Raw genomic sequence first — 15528 nt, 5'->3', positions numbered from 1 at the left:
TTCCAAATACTCCCAAAATTTCCCTTTGTCATTTTAATTAAGATTGTATTACACTGAAATTATAAGCTAACATAGGATGACTTGACATCTTTTTTAGAGCAGTGAGTCTTCTTCTCCAAGGATGAGATAGAGCTTTCTATTTTTCTTAACAAGGTTATTTTTCCTGACTTGGCCTTGGAGCTTCGAAGATCCAGGTTTAGTGGGAAGAGGGTGTAAGCTACCTTAGGCAAGGACCACAGGAGCCCTACTTCAGAGCAGTGTGTGGGGGCAGTCCTGGTAATGGGGCGTAACAAGAGGTATGTGTGAGTCCCCAACAAAAGCCCCCTCCCCCATATGCTACACACATACAGCCAGGCTGCAAAGCTCTGGGAATAGAAGGGGTGGCAGGCCCTGGGGGACAGTCTGGCTGGTCAGGAGGGCAGCACACAGTTCACCTCAAGAGGTGATACAAGGAATTTCCTGGTGGTCCAGTGGTTAGGACTCCATGCTTCCCTTGCAAGGGCACAGGTTTGATCCCTGGTCGGGGAACTAAGATCTCACATGCTGTGTTATGTGGCCAAAAAATATTAAAAAAAAAAAAAAAAGACATAGTGTGACAGGGCTCTCTCAGAGAAGACCTGGCAGTCAAAACAGCAGGGGCCGTGCTAGGCTTGTGCTTATCTTTTTATTGTTTCTGTTCAGAGCCCCTGCAGCGGGGAAGGGGCAGGCACGGGGAGGTGGGCCCCCCTACCACCTGCCTGAGACCGCTCTCTCCTCTCTCCTCTTCGCTCCAGCATCTCGCCCACCCTCTCTCTTTCTGCATCTCCTGCTCCCACATCTGGCACCTTCGGGGGTTCTCTCTTGCAGCCCCTGCTTTGTAAGCCCACCTTGGGAAAGTAAGGGACCATGGGGTCAGTCTCAAGCCCCCCAGTAACCACGGGGGTGCTATGTCCCCAGTTACCTGCCTGGCTTGCTGAGGATGCTGCCTTTCTGACTCAGGCCGGGGAGGGGGCAGTGGGGAGGTCCACAGGGCTTGACCTGACCCTGAGGGGTTCCTACATCCTACTCTGGAGTCCCCTCCAAAGCCATATGCTAGAGCCTGAGGTCACGGAGGTGGGAAGGGTAGGGTCACTGCCATGTCTTGGCTCCAGCCTGGCCCTGTCTAGCACACTCCAAGGGCGGCCCAGGGCCAGGCCCCCTCACTTCAAAATCCAGACCTCACACGGCAGGGGTTCCCTGTGCCTGGGAGGGTTGGGCCATGTCCCCTGTGGGGACCAGGAAGGGTGGTCGCAGTGAGCAGGGGTCAGAGGCTGTGAGGGGAGCACTGTGGCTGGGGGTGGTGCCCTGGGATGAAGGGAGGCTGGCTTTAGGAGGCAGTGAGGACAGAGGTGAGCACGGTCTCTGGCAGCAGAGAAGCCTCTGGCTTTAGAGCACCTCATGCTGCTGTTGTGTGGCCTCACTGACGACCTGGAGAGGAAGAGAAACCCAGTCTAACCCAGGGCTGGCCAGAGAATGGAGTCATGACCCCGGGACACCTCCTCCCCAGAGTGGCAGACCCCTCTGCCCCCAGGCAGAACCAGCAGCACGGCTGGTAGAAGACACCTGGCTGACAGCCCCCCCAGACACACCCCACAGGCCCCCCCACCTCAGGGGTAAGGGGACCAGGCAGACCACTCACCTCCCCGTCCCGGGTCTCAATGGTCTTGATCATCACCGTCTTCTTGGTATGGACCTCAGAACCCCTCTGCTCGGGGCTTGTTTCTGTAACAGATTCATCCACACACTCAGCCTGACCAAGGTCAGGCCTGGGCTGTTCCTGTGGCTGGGAGTCCTTCCCTGGTCTCACTGGGCAAAGCCCGGAAGATGCCCACCCCCTCAATATGGGCCTGTTACTTTTTCAGCAAAACATCTTCACCTGTCCTTGTGCCCAGCACCCAGTAGGTGGTTCTGCAGACCAAAGGGGCTGTCCCAGGGCTGAGATAAGACAAGGAGCCAAGGGGTGTGCTCCAGGTGTTGGCAGGTTCAAGAGGGTGAGGGATCACCTAGGCCCCAGGCCACCCAGCAGTCCCCCCTCCACCGACACCCCTCCTCACTCCCCCTCCACCCTTGGTCCCCAAGAGATCCCTGCAGGAATCCCTGCAGGGTACCCTGACAGTTAGGACCCTAGAGCCCAGAACCAAGGCACTCTTTTGAAGGATCTCATGGTACCCAGCCCCCTTTATCTCCGGATGAACAACTTGATGTCTTAATGAAAGAGAGATGGACAGGAATCAGTCACTGATTTATTGCGCGGATGGCCAGTCACTTGTCCCTCCATGCCTCAGTTTCCCCACTGTGAAATGAACGTTAACAGCAGTACTTGCCCTGTCATGGCCCAGAACTATTGACTTGAAAAAGCATTAAGCGATTTTAAATGCAAGGCTCACACTTGATATCTGCATAAACTGCTAACCGAAAAGAGCCATTCTGAGTTTTATTGGAAGGGTCAAATTTAGGTCCTTGGTGTTATGAGTTTGGTGTTCATAAATCTCCTTAGCAGTCAGCCAGCCTGTGATGAACATTGCAACTCGGTGGAGCACAGCATGTATTTTTTTCTGATGGAAATGAACATAGAATATATAAAAGATTTGATCTAGGAAAGGCGAAGCTGCCAAGGACTCCAACTTACTTTCCTAATGTATCATTAGAGCGTGTTTTTCTGCTCTCTGGGGTTGGAAAGCCACTCGATCTGCATATTACTAATGTCAGAATGGCAGAATGCCCTAGGAGTTCGTTCTTTTAATTGTTTGGCTTTGCTAAGGTTTGGCTTCATTTTTTAAAGCAAGCACCCAACATCTTGCTCCAGAAAGCTGGAAATGCTCAATAAGCAGCTGGAGGGCAGTGGGGGGTGCTTGGCAACTTGTCAAACAGACAATAAGTGGTGGGTGCCTTGTAGCTCAGGCATAGGGTTCTAGATGCTTCTGCTTCTGCCGCCAGGTCCCCAAGGATACCCTGGTACTTCCTCAGAGTTTGGGTATATTAGGAAAAAGAAACTGTTGGCCACTTAATATTCCCAGAAGATGCAGGGGACATGGTCATATAATACAACACCGTGAAATTTAAAAAAATAAAATAAAAAGCTCCCTTTGTCAGAAGATGCCTCTACCTAAATGTCCCCATTCTCCCGTTGCAGCCCCCTTTCTGTTCCCCAGACCCCATCCCTGTCCCTATGGTGTATCCTCCCTTCCTGGCTGGCCTTGGGCAGTGCCCATGCTGGCCTCCTACCCTCTGCCACTCCAGCCTCCACTTGCCAACACGCACTCACCTCGGAAGTTGAGGGCAGAGAAGGTCTGGATAGGGAGGTTGATCCTAAAAGGAGAGAGACCAGGCCCCCAAAGGGTTAGGACCCTCCATCTCTCTCGTCACCACCCCTCAAAACTTGCCCTGATCCTCTGTAAACACCATCCTCAGCTGTCCCAGTCCCACTGACTTCAACACTGCTTGGGGCATGGGGCCAAAGGCCCACTCGAGCTGTCCCAGGAACTGTCCCTTCTGGAAGGATCACCCCAGTCCTTCTCTGACCTGCTGGTATGACACCAGGACCCCCACTGCACCCTCTACTGTACCCAGATTTCTTTCTTGCCCTTGGCATTGCAGGGTGTATCAACAGGAGCTGTGGATGACATCCACTGCATGTGCCCACCCTCCAGTCAGTCTGGGAATCTCTGGCCCACTCACAGGAAGGCAAGTTCCAGGAACTGCCACCCGCCTTTTATGCCTAGAGCTGGGAAAATGCAGTGTGACCTTAGCTACCTGAAGGGGTCATTATATGAGGATATTATTCTACAGTATCTGAAATCTTCCTCTCTATAAATCTGTATCTAAATATGTCAGCTGATTTTTATAAACTTCAGATTTTATCATTTTTGTGAGCATCAGTGGGCATCATTTTGTTGAGTACATGATCTGTTTTGAATTGATGTTAAGTTTATATAGTGAAATGCACAGATCTTTAGAGTGCAATCCAGTGAGTTTTGATCAGTGTCTACATCCATGTAACCACCAGTCCAAATCAAGATATAGAACATTTCCATCAACGAAGAAGGTTCCCTTGTGTCCCTTTCTGGTTGCATGGTGTTTTTGTGTCTAAAGGTGATTTGTTCTGAGCACGTCATTGCATCTTTTCCTGTGAGCACGTGTGTGTGTACACATGCATGTGTGTGCAGCCTCTGAGCATGAATCTCTGCACCTTCTCTCTTAGCCTATCATGTCCCAGCTCCATCTGTCTCTATTCCTCTCTATCTGCCCCCTCCCTTTCCTTCCTCATCACTCCCAGCTCTGCTTCCATCTCTCCCTTGACTGGCAGTAATGTTTTATTACTAGTTGCTGAATATGGTTTTATGCTGCTGGTTCTTAATTCTGAAGGTGGATATGGGAATACTTATATTTCTCTTTTTATAAAAGCTATTAATTAAATCACTTTTTACCCAGGTGGCTTTGGTTAATTCTCTGTAATCAGCGCAGTGGTGGCCTCTTGTATAATATTGCTTCTAGATCTTGTGATGGTGATCCTGAGCCCTGCTTCAGGGCAGGAAGGGGCCCTCAATGCACCCGCCTCCAGAAGCCCACGGCCAGCCTCTGCCTGGCCCCTCACCGGCTCTCCTCGCCCTCCAGCAGCTTCCGGTAGGTGGCAATCTCCACGTCCAAGGCCATCTTGACATTGAGCAGGTCCTGGTACTCGCGCAGGTGGCGGGCCATCTCATCCTTGAGGTGTCGGATCTCCTCCTCCAGGCGGGCAATGTTGTCCTGGTAGCCGCTGGCCTCACTAGCAAAGCGGTCCTCTAGCTCCCTCATCTGCCTCATCAGTGAGTCGTTCTGCAGGAGGGGGTGCCCAGGTCAAGGACGGGCTGTGCTGGTGGTCGAGGGGACACGGGGGACCCAGGATGGAGAGAGGCACAGTCTCCGGGCTGGGAGGTACCCCAGATAGCCAAGCCGAGGACTTGTCAAAGTCCTCTGAGCCAGGGAACTCGGAACTCAAATGAAGCCTTATGTGGAATATCAGAGAATACAGCTGATACAAGGGAACATGGCTGTCCACCCTTCCTGCCTCCATGCAGGAGTCCCACGATTCCTGAGAGCCCCCCTGGGAGTCCACCTGTCTGTTTCTACCCCTGTGGTAGATATGAGGAGACAGGCCCAGAGAGGGTGTGTGATGCGCCTGAGGTCACAGAGCGTAAGCTGCAGATGGGAAGGGCTGGGCCAGGCAAGGTGGGCAGGGACTCACGGTGCCCTTGAGGGCATCGATCTCGCAGGTGTAGGACTGGATCTGGTGGCGGTACTCCATCATCTCCTGCTTGGCCTGGCGCAGAGCGTCATTGTTCTTGTTGGCTGCCTGGGTCAGGTCAGACACCTATGGGCAAAGAGAGAGGGTCCCTGAGATGATAGGGAGGATGCAGGATACAGGAAGGGGTGGGCAAAGAAGCATGGAGACCCTGGGCTCACCCTCCTCCCCAGAGATGGAGCCATAGGAAATACCTCCAAACTGGGATTGAGGGGACAGAGGGGCTGCCAGAGTCTCACCTTTGACTTGTACCATTCCTCGGCTTCCGAGATATTCTTGGCCGCGATGGTCTCATACTGAGCACGGATGTCCCTGAGGGCAGCTGTGAGGTCTGGTTTCGACATGTCCATCTCCACCTGGACCTGCTGTTCCTGAAGCTGGGCCTGTAGCTCGCGGATCTCCTGCAGGGTATGGCTAGGCTTCAGTCCCCAACCAGCCCCAACACGTACCCTCACAACCCCACTCCCCGAGTCCAGCACCACCACCATCCGCTCCAGCCGCTTTCACCAGGGCATAGTACCTCTTCGTGAACTTTCTTAAGGAACGCGATTTCCTCGTTGAGAGATTCAATCCTGCGCTCCAGGTCAATTCGAGCTAGAGTGGCTGCATCCACGTCCTGGGAAAGGTCAAGTGAGAGGGAGAGGGACACTGATCACCCGGGCATTGCAGAGGGAGACCAGGCGTGACACAGAGGGGACAGAAGGGGTAAGGCAGCTGGGAGACCCAAGAGGACTCACGGCTCGGAAGGCAGCCAAATTGTTCTCCGCTTCTTCTTTCAGCTGAATTTCCTCTTGCAGCCTGGCAGACACAGGCAGAAGGACAGACAGATGGTGAGGATGAAACAGGCTGGGGAGAAGACTGACTGGGGGCTGCCCAGGGAGTGGGCTCAGAATAGAGTGAGGAGGGCCCGCCCACACAGGGAGGGGACAGGAAGTGGCCCAATCTCTGCCCTGGAGCCACACCCTGGAAGTCCATGTCCTCGCTAGTTTGTGACCTCCCTGGGATTAAGAACTGCGTCTTATTTTGTCCACCTCCCGGTTCTTATTTTATCCACCTCTGGGTTCCCAGGCCCCAGCCCCAGCCTGGCCCATGTAGGTGCTCATTTAACGTTTGTGACCTGGGTGGTAGAACAGTGATCACTTGGACAGAAAAGCAGGACCCACCAGTATTTGCTCTATTCTTGCTGCCTGAAGCACAGGGAGCCTGGTGGAGCCACAATCAGTGTTCCAATCTGTCTGAGGGCTGCGTCTCCCCCTCTCCCCCCGCCCCCCCAACTCACTCTCTCCTTTCCTCCAGCTTATCCATCCTCCCTATAAAGCTTAAGTCTGGCCCAGGGGTCAAGATCCCCTCTCTACCCCCAACCACAGGGCTTCATCACAGAAGAACTGAGAGCTACTGCTGGCCCCAGATTTCCTTGTCTCCTACCAACCTGTCCTCTCCCTCCCACTGCCTATGGGCCTCTTTTCTCCTTCCATGTGCCCACCTGAACCCAGAAACAAACCCCTAGCATCTTAAGATGCTTTGTAAGAAGCACCTGGTCTCCCAAGGTCGCCCATTTCCACTCCACGATGTCCCCAAGAAAATTGGGACCGTAGCCTCGTCTGCAGCCTGAGAGCACAGGGAGAGGCATGGCGTCTCTTCCCCCTCCCCCGGAGACACAGCTAGACCATCCTCACCCTGGGTACGATGGGGTACTGACCACTGGACCCAGCCCCAGGCCTAGCCTCCCGTGCCCGGCCCCTGGAGAGGGAGAGGGTTCTGAGGGCGCTTGCGGGTGCTCACTTGGCCTTGAGCCGCTGCAGGTCGTCCAGCAGGTTGTCCCGCTCGACGTCGACGCGGGCGCGCTGGTTGGTGAGCACCTCCACCTGGCGCCGCAGCTCGCGCAGCTCCTCCTCGTAGATCTCGGCCACGCGCGTCGGCTCCCGGCCCTTGAGCCGGTTCACCTCCGCAGCAAGCGCCGCGTTCTGCTGCTCCAGGAAGCGCACCTTCTCGATGTAGTTGGCGAAGCGATCATTGAGCTCCTGCAGCTCCACCTTCTCGTTGGTGCGCGTGGTCAGGAACTCCTGGTTCACGGCATCGGCCAGCGAGAAGTCCAGCAGCTCGCCCGCGCCATAGGAGGAGGGCACGCGGGTCGAACCCAGCCGGCTGGCCCGCAGCGCCCCCAGGCCCCCGGCCCCGCCCGACGTGCGCGACACCTGGTACACGCGGGACGTCACCGAGCTCGAGGAGCCCTTGGTGCCGAAGCCCGCGCGCGGGAACACCGGCGAGCTCAGCGGGGAGCCGAGCGGGAAGCTGGGGGCCCCGCCGAAGGTGCGGCGGTAGGACGACACCCGCTGGCTGGACGAGTAGGCCTGGCTCATAGTGGCGGCGCGGGCGAGGCTGGGCGGCGCGGAGAAGGAGGCGGCGGGCGGCCGGCCGGAGAGTGGATGTGGCGAGGGGAGACAGGGCCCCCGGCCGTCCGCACTATTTGTATCCCTCCTGACATCAGCCCCCGCCGCCCCTCCCCTGACAGCTGCAGGATCCCGCTGTCCTGCCAGGAAAGGGCGGCCCCTGGCGTGGGGGCGGGGAGGCCAGCTCCCCCGCAGGAGGACTGAGCCCCTCAGCGGGCGGGTGGGTGGGGGCCCCTGCGGGGTGTGGGAGAGGCTGGCGGACCTAGGAGGGCAGAAGGTGGGCAGGCCTGCCAGCCGCTTCACCCGGGCGCAAACATGTCTGGAGCCCCCGGCCAGCCCCCTTTCAGTCCTTGCCTCCCTGGTCCTGGGGTGATCAGCGGAGAGAGCTGGGGAGAGGCTTCTATTTAGTTTGAGGGGCTTCTTTTGGCTCCAAGGAGATACTTTGGGTCATTTCCTGAAGAGACAAGGCCTATTTCCAAGACAGTCTGCAAATCACCTTTTTTTTTTTTTCCCCTAAAGATTCTCCGAAAGTGGCAAACATTTAGGAGGACTCAGACAAAGACCAGGAATGCCCCAGCCAGGCCTAGTGGAGGAGCGTCTCTGACAGGCAGGGAGGATGGGAAGGCCTCCCTGGGATAGGCAGCCATCCCCACCACAGCCCACCTCCTCAGGTATGTCCACTAGCATCTGAGTTCCAGCTCCCAGCCTCAGTTTCCCTCTGGATTCATGAAGGTCCTTTTCCACCCCACCCCTACCAGTGAGGGTGCAGCCTCAAGTTTACAAACAACAGGGTGATTTCCAGAAAGGGCCTGGTAGGCTCTCAGTTTCCAATTATAACAATTATAACTGTGTCCTCTCACCCCCACACTGCCAACTTCTCTGGGCTTCTGTCCCTGTGAGCCCACCCCCACCCCCTCTCTGATTCATCCCCCTTCCTCACACCACCCCCACCCCCAGGGGTTTGTGTTTTGTCAGGAGCCTCATGTCAACCCAGCCATCTCCCTGGCAGCAACAGCTGCCAACCCCAAATACCAGAGCTGGTATTTATAGAGGAGAATGCATCAGTCCGGGAAACAAGCACACAGGAGAGGAGCTCTGGGGGGGTGGGGGTCGGGTACCTGAGGAGACATGGGTGTCAGATGGTGGAGGAAGGCTTGAGGCGATGAGCCCCAATCACTTCCCACCCCCTTCATGCTCCAAGCCCCCAGCAGAGAAGCCCTGAATAGGGCTTGTCCATCCCTTGTACTAAGGTCTCCTCCTTAGTACAAGACACTGGCTGACCCCTAAGGACATTTCCGCTTCTCCATGAATATTGGCTGTTTCTCCAAAGCTCCACCTGGCACTATTCAGGTCTCTCTTAGGCCTGACCCTTTAGGAATGCAAAGTTTGGAAATAGAGGTCTGGTCTTATCTTAGCTCTGCCATCACCTGAAGATGTAATTACAAGCAGGCAAGTCCTTCCCTTCTCTGTGTCGTCACTATAATGTATGAATGGTCACCCTGGCGGTGTCTACCGACTATGGGTTTGAAGAGGCTCAAGTAACAATTACTACCTTGTGTATTCTGAGCACCCACCGTGTGTCACTCTGCTAAGCACTTCCCACCCGTGATCCCCAATTCTCTTGACACCCCTGTGAGGTAAGAGCTAGTACCCTTCCCATGTTGCAGCTCAGGAAGCTGAGGCATTCTGACTCCAGAGCCCATGCTTTGTCCCCAGGGTATGTGTGAATGTGCCAGGTTAACTGCAAAGAGCTTTGTTGCTGCTGTCTTTGCAAAGCCCTTTCACATTCAGTTTCTAATTTTTATCCAAGAGACAAGCTTATGAGGTGGGTGGGGAGTTCCAGATATTCTTATCCAGCCTTCGAGTCAGTGCAAGCTGTTGTGTTCTGGTTATTTTTGTGTCTCATCTCCCAAACTAGATTGTAGGCTCCTGGAGAATTTTGGGGAGACCATGTGACTCCTTTGCGTGTCCCTTTGGACAGGCAGCACTGTCCTTGTTCAAAGTAGCCTGAAAGATTTCTTTCCCATCCCCTTCTTTTGTTAACATACGCTGCATGCACACAAACACACATGTCCATGAGACACACCTGTCCATGAGTGGACAGGTGAGTCAGCTCCCAGCCGCTCTTATAACTGAATCCCTCTGACTGCAGCAGTTGGCTCAAGGGGCAGGTCTGGACCTGACCAGGGCCAATCAGAGACCCACCTTGGAATTTATACATGGAACTGGGATTACTAAACTGGAGCCTGGCAACCATGTTTCCTACCCACTGGGGAGGTCTTTCTGGCATAGGGAAAAAAAGGTCAGCATGCCGGGAGCAGCAGAGACACCCAGAGAAAAGGAGAATGTGAGGCTGGAAGTCCTAAATTCCATCTCCCGGGACCCTGGTTCTTCAGTTCTCCATTTTGTGAGCTCCCCCAGTATCCTTCCTGGGTTTGGGGCCAATAAACTTTTTTTTTTTTTTTTAAACTGAAGAGACTTGGTATTGGCTACTGCCATTTGTAATCAAAACAACCCTGGCTAATATGCTGTAAGGAGACTGTGCGCCCATTTCCACAACACTAAAGAGGCCAGAACACTTTTGGGACTCCTGTCTGTGAACAGTCTCCAGACCACATAAGGAAATTGCCCTTTGGACCAGCCTGAGGCCTCAGTTCCTTAGTGAAATGAGACAGAAAGCAAATAAATAAATTATACCATGTATTCTCTAGTCAAAATCAACATCTACCAGACTTGGCTCTGAACCACTTGGAGCTGTTTCCAAAATTTGGTTCCACCCCTAAGGATTTGCTACCATGGAGGGCAGCAAAACAACACTTGGAGGCTTGGAAGGCAGGTGAAAGAGGAGCATTCCAAAGCATGTTCCTAACCAGGCAGCACCACTGAAGGAAGAGTTTAGACTCCCCTTGGGACTTCTTAGAACTAGACATGCTAAAAATAATGACAATTTATCTGGATGGGTAATGCACTTAGCATAAAATGCAGAAGGTATCATTCTGTGGGTTGCTTTTTCACTCTCTTGATAGTATCCTTTGATGCACAAAAGTTTTTAATTTTGATAAAGTCCAGTTTATCTATGGATTCTTTTATTGCCTATGCTTTGGGTGTCATATCCAAGAAATCATTGCCAAATCAATGTGAAGAATGTTATCCCCTGTGTTTTCTTCTGAGAGCTTTACAGTTTTAAGTCTTTGATCCATTATGAATTAATTTTCATACACAGTATAAGGGTCCAACTTCATTCTTTTTCATATTAACATGTTATATGAGTATTATATGATAGATAATTTCCCCAGCACCATTTGTTGACAAGACTGTCCTTTTCCTCTTATTGAAAACAATTTAGCCATATATTTGAAGTTTTTTTTTTCCTCTGGACTCTCTGTTATGGTCCATTGACCTAGGTATCTGTACTCACACCAGTACCATACTGCCTTAATTACTATAGCTTTGTAATAAGTTTTGAAATCAGGAAGTGTGACTCCTCCAACTTTGTTGTTTTTTTCAAGATGTTTTGGCTATGAGGGGTCCATTGAGATTCCATTTTGAATTTTAAATGGAATGAATTTTTCTATTTCTTAAAAAAATTTTTGGTGGGATTTTTATAGGGGTTGCACTGAATCTGCAGATCACTTTGGGTAGTATTGAAAGCTTAACAATATTAAGTCTTCCAATCAATAAATACTGGATATCTTTCAATTTTTGTGTCTTCATTTCAGAAATGTTTTGTAGCTTTCAATGTACAAGCCTTACTCTTAAGTCACTTCAGTCATGTCCGACTCTTCTCGACCCCATGGACTGCAGCCCACCAGGCTCCTCCATCCATGGGATTTTCCAGGCAACAGTACTCTTCCCTAGTTATGTTTATTTCTAGGTATTTTATTCTTTTTGATGCTATTATAGATGAAGTTGATAATGAGGGCTTTTCCCTTTATTCTGTTAATGTGATATATTATACTGATTGGTTTTCATGTATTTAACCATCCCTGCATTCCAGAAAAAAGTCCCATGTCAACATGTGTATAATGCTTTTAATATGCTGTTGAATTTTGGTTTGCTAGCATTTTGTTGAGAAGTTTAACATTAATATTTATAAGGAATATACATCTGTAGCTTTGTTTTCTTGTATGTCTTTGTCTGGCTGTGGTATCAGACTAATGCTGGCCTCATAGGATGTGTTAAGAAATACTTCCTTTTCAAATTTTTAGAAGATTTTGAGAAGGGTTGGTGTTAATTCTGAAATGTTTGGTAGAATTCAACAAGGAAGCCATCTTGTCTTACTCTTTTCTTTATTGGGAGATTTTGAGTCATTCTTCTTAATCATTCTTCTTAATATCCTCATTTGTATTTCACATTTGTATTCGTATTTACCATATTTGGCCAATTTTTTATTGATAAACATTTCCAATCTTTTGCTATTATAAACAATGCTGCTATGAACATCCTTGGAACAAAACTTTTAAAAAATATTTACTTATTTGGCTGTCAAGTCTTAGTTGCAGTACATCGGATATTCATTACATCATGAGAGCTCTTTCTCTAGCTGTGGTGCATGGGCTCTTCTGTCGTGGTACACAGGCTTAGTTGCTCCTTGGCATGTGGGATCTTAGTTCCCTGACCAGGAGTCAAACCCATGTCCCCTGTATTACAAGGTGGATTCTTAACTACTGGACCACCAGGGAAGTCCCGGGACAAACTTCTGAATATATAAAGTTTGGTAAGGCATTTTATTCTTTTGGTAAGGTATCACATTATTTTATGGTCATATCTCTCACTGGAGCTAAGTGATATTGGAAATGGGAAGGTCCACCAAGACAGACCTTTTCATTCATCATTTGCCAGAAAAGGGGGACAATTTATAAATGTGTGTTCATGGTACAGTCCCCTTGTATTTAATACAATGCACATTACCAATATATTTTGTTGAATCAGTTAAAGAAGGAAGTCAGTCCTGATGTTTGCTTGAAATCTTCCCACATTACTCTAACCTTGGAGAGTCTTGGAAACTTAAGGTTGGAAGTAACTTCATAGGTCATGAGGTCAACCAGTCCCACACACCCACTTCTCAGTTAAGGCTTAAATTGTTTCTACTGTGACTCAAGCAAGCACTGCTCCACTTTGAATCCCTCTACTGCCTGGGGACACAGTGTCTCCAGGGTGCCCACTCCACTCCACAAAGAGTATTGGGTAAATAACATGCCTTGGTCATGGGACAACAGACAGCCCTGCTGTTTGAAACATTTCCTTATATTTGAACCCAGGAGATGTCTCTGCTATACCTATTACTCTGCCCTGGGAACCAAACAGAGTGAAAAGAAATCCCTTTCAGAGATCCAACTTCAAATATTTCGGGGTAGTGCTCACATCTTTTGGAGACTTCGCCTATTTCACCATTCCCAATTCTCTCCCTTCCCTAAACTAATGGACCAGCAAAACCCAAATTCATCCTAGCCTCCAAAGCCCCACCAAACTGGCCCATCTTGCTAACCTTAGCTCACTCACCTCTCCTTTGGGCTCACCTCACACAGCCTCTTTTTTGTTGGGTGACACTGCCAAGCTTTTCCCTGCCTTCCTCTAAACTCAGTGACTGGAGGGCTTGTGGATGCCTGGGTAGATCTCTGAACCTCATGGAGGGTGCCCTAGAAGACAAGGGCCCTGGTACCATAGGACCTCCCAGGCCCCATGGATGGCATGGATAGGGGGCAGGCAGCTGATATGGATGAATCACCAGGATGGGGATACCGACTTGGCCACCACAGGGCATCTGAATTGAGGGAAAAAATGAAAGAGGTCAAAAAGGAGACAACCAGAAGTGACTTTTCCACCTTGCCCTGTCTGGGAGCATCCCCCAGCCCCGGTCTACTCCAGGATCCCAGACGCAAGACAGTGCTGGTGCCTCCCCACCGTGCACCCCCTCTCCACCAGCTGACCCCCACCTCCAGGGTTGCCTGTGTCCCTTTGTCCAGGGCCCACCCTCCTCTTTCTATTTCCCAGCATCTTGGTGCTTCTATTCCAAGCTGGGTTGGGTCAGGAGACAGCCACCGCGTCAGAGCTTGGGGACAGTATGGCAGGTGTGGATTCTGGGACCCTGGCTCTTGCGTGAGCTTCAGCACTTGGTGGGGAGGTGGGAGACCCAAGCAAGGGGGTCTGGAGGTGGGGCAGTCAGCCAGAGGCTAAGATATGGATGCTTATCATGGAGGTTCACCAACTAACCATCTGTGCCCCCTGGGCAAGTCCCATTTCCTGCCTAGTCTCACATGTCCAGGTGTGAAAGGGGATTGGGCCGGGTCATCTCCAGAGCCCCCTCAGCTTCTGACGTCCTGAGTCTCTGGGCCCAGGGGGTGGGACACTGAGTGGTCCCTGGCAGAGTCATCCCCGCCTCAGTGCTCCCAGAGACCCGGCCCTCAACAGTCCCTTCCATGCTGCCCCCCCATCTTCCTCTCAGCTGTAGGGCTGCTTAACCTCCACAGGCGGCTGAGGAGCTAGAGTGACTGTAAAAGGGAAGGAATGTCCAGAGGCAATTGTTTCTTCCTGATATCACCGCGGGGGAGGTTGGGTTGGGGGGCCCAGCTGGAACGGTGGCGTCAGGATTATCCCTGAGACTCATCCCCCGCCACCCCGGCCTCCCCCCTGCACTGGCCCCCTGGCCCCACAGCCAGCAATCACCCCTCTCATCCACCACCCTCTGCATCTCACTGGTTTAAGACCTCCAGGCCTCCCTCTCCCACCTCTCTCCACCTTCTGACCCTAGACCCTCTCTTGGGACCCCTCCTTCATGGCACCCCCACCCCAGCTCTTATAAATTCCTCCCACATCTCCTCCTCGTCAACCCCACACCCCTGACCTAGCTCCTTCTCTGGGGAGGCCTCACAGGCTGGCTCCAACCCCCTCCTGACCCACGCTCCTTTTACAGACATGGAGTGCTGCGGGTTTTCTGCCAAAGTAGGAGAAGTCTGAGGCTGATCTCACCTCCTCCTTATAGGCTGCCTTGCAGGCTGGGGAGGAGGCAGTGGGGACAGGGAGGCTGAACCTCAAAGGGAGGAGCTAGTAAATGGAGGTGAAAGTGCTTTGTGGACTCTGAGCATCTGGTAGCTTTCAGGTGTTATTTGAATCAGTAAGAGGTTTGAGGTGAGGAGGATGGAGACGGAAGTCAGTTTGAAGGAAGAGGAGGGAGCTTTGCTAGCATGAAGGGAAGGTCCCCAAGAAGGCACCCTGGTGCCCTGGGAGCAGCATATGGCTGGGAGTTTAGGAGGCCAGAGTCTTGGCCAGCCCCAGATAAGCTGTGTGACCTTGGACTGGTTGCATCTCCTCTCTGGGTTGCAGTGTCTCCTTGCTTAAAATGAAATATCCTGGACGTCCCTCCCTATTCTGACCCCCAAAAGAGGAGGGAGAGAGGCCCTCTCTTATGAAAAGGTGCCTCCCTGGGCTGCCTCGTCTGAAGCCTTTTTGCTCAGACAGACTCCTATCAAGCCAAATCCAAACACGGGCGCATACCTAGAACACACCCAACCTCACCGTGTGTTGATGAGAGGCAGCTACACCTGCCAGCAGAAATGGACTCAGCCTCCTCCGTAGAGACACATTCTCCCTCCCCGCAGGTTCCTCCTGCCTCCCCTGTCTCTGTTGGCTCCATCCTCACTGTGTGAGCACCTGTTCCTGCCCCACAGAACAGACACAGCCCCCACCTCCTCATGGGTTCCTGGCGTCTCAGCTGTCCTGGTACACTGCTGCCCCCACCACATCCAGCCACCTCCCCACAGTTCCCAGCCATCTGGGGGGATACCCCTGAATTCTCCAAGTCCCCTCAGTCCTGAGCCATTTCCTGAAGAGGCAGGGGAG

At 52.0% G+C, this 15528-nt stretch overlaps 1 protein-coding gene across 1 annotated transcript; it reads right to left on the bottom strand.

The window, feature by feature from the left end:
- Nucleotides 1–645: 645 nt before the first annotated feature.
- On the bottom strand, nucleotides 646–7779 carry DES (desmin). Its single transcript, XM_061386121.1, has 9 exons — nucleotides 7082–7779; nucleotides 6037–6097; nucleotides 5820–5915; nucleotides 5539–5700; nucleotides 5243–5368; nucleotides 4613–4833; nucleotides 3284–3327; nucleotides 1658–1740; nucleotides 646–1446 (listed from the first exon to the last, which is right to left on the bottom strand). The coding sequence occupies exons 1-9, from the start codon at nucleotides 7657–7659 to the stop codon at nucleotides 1405–1407; spliced, it is 1413 nt and encodes a 470-aa protein (XP_061242105.1). The 5' UTR covers nucleotides 7660–7779; the 3' UTR covers nucleotides 646–1404.
- Between the last annotated feature and the right edge of the window lie 7749 nt (nucleotides 7780–15528).

Source organism: Bos javanicus, chromosome 2 (assembly GCF_032452875.1).
Source record: "Bos javanicus breed banteng chromosome 2, ARS-OSU_banteng_1.0, whole genome shotgun sequence".
NCBI classification, from domain to species: Eukaryota; Metazoa; Chordata; class Mammalia; order Artiodactyla; family Bovidae; genus Bos; species Bos javanicus.
The sequence above is the reverse complement of the archived record's forward strand: the minus strand, read 5'-3'. Positions and strand labels throughout refer to the sequence as shown.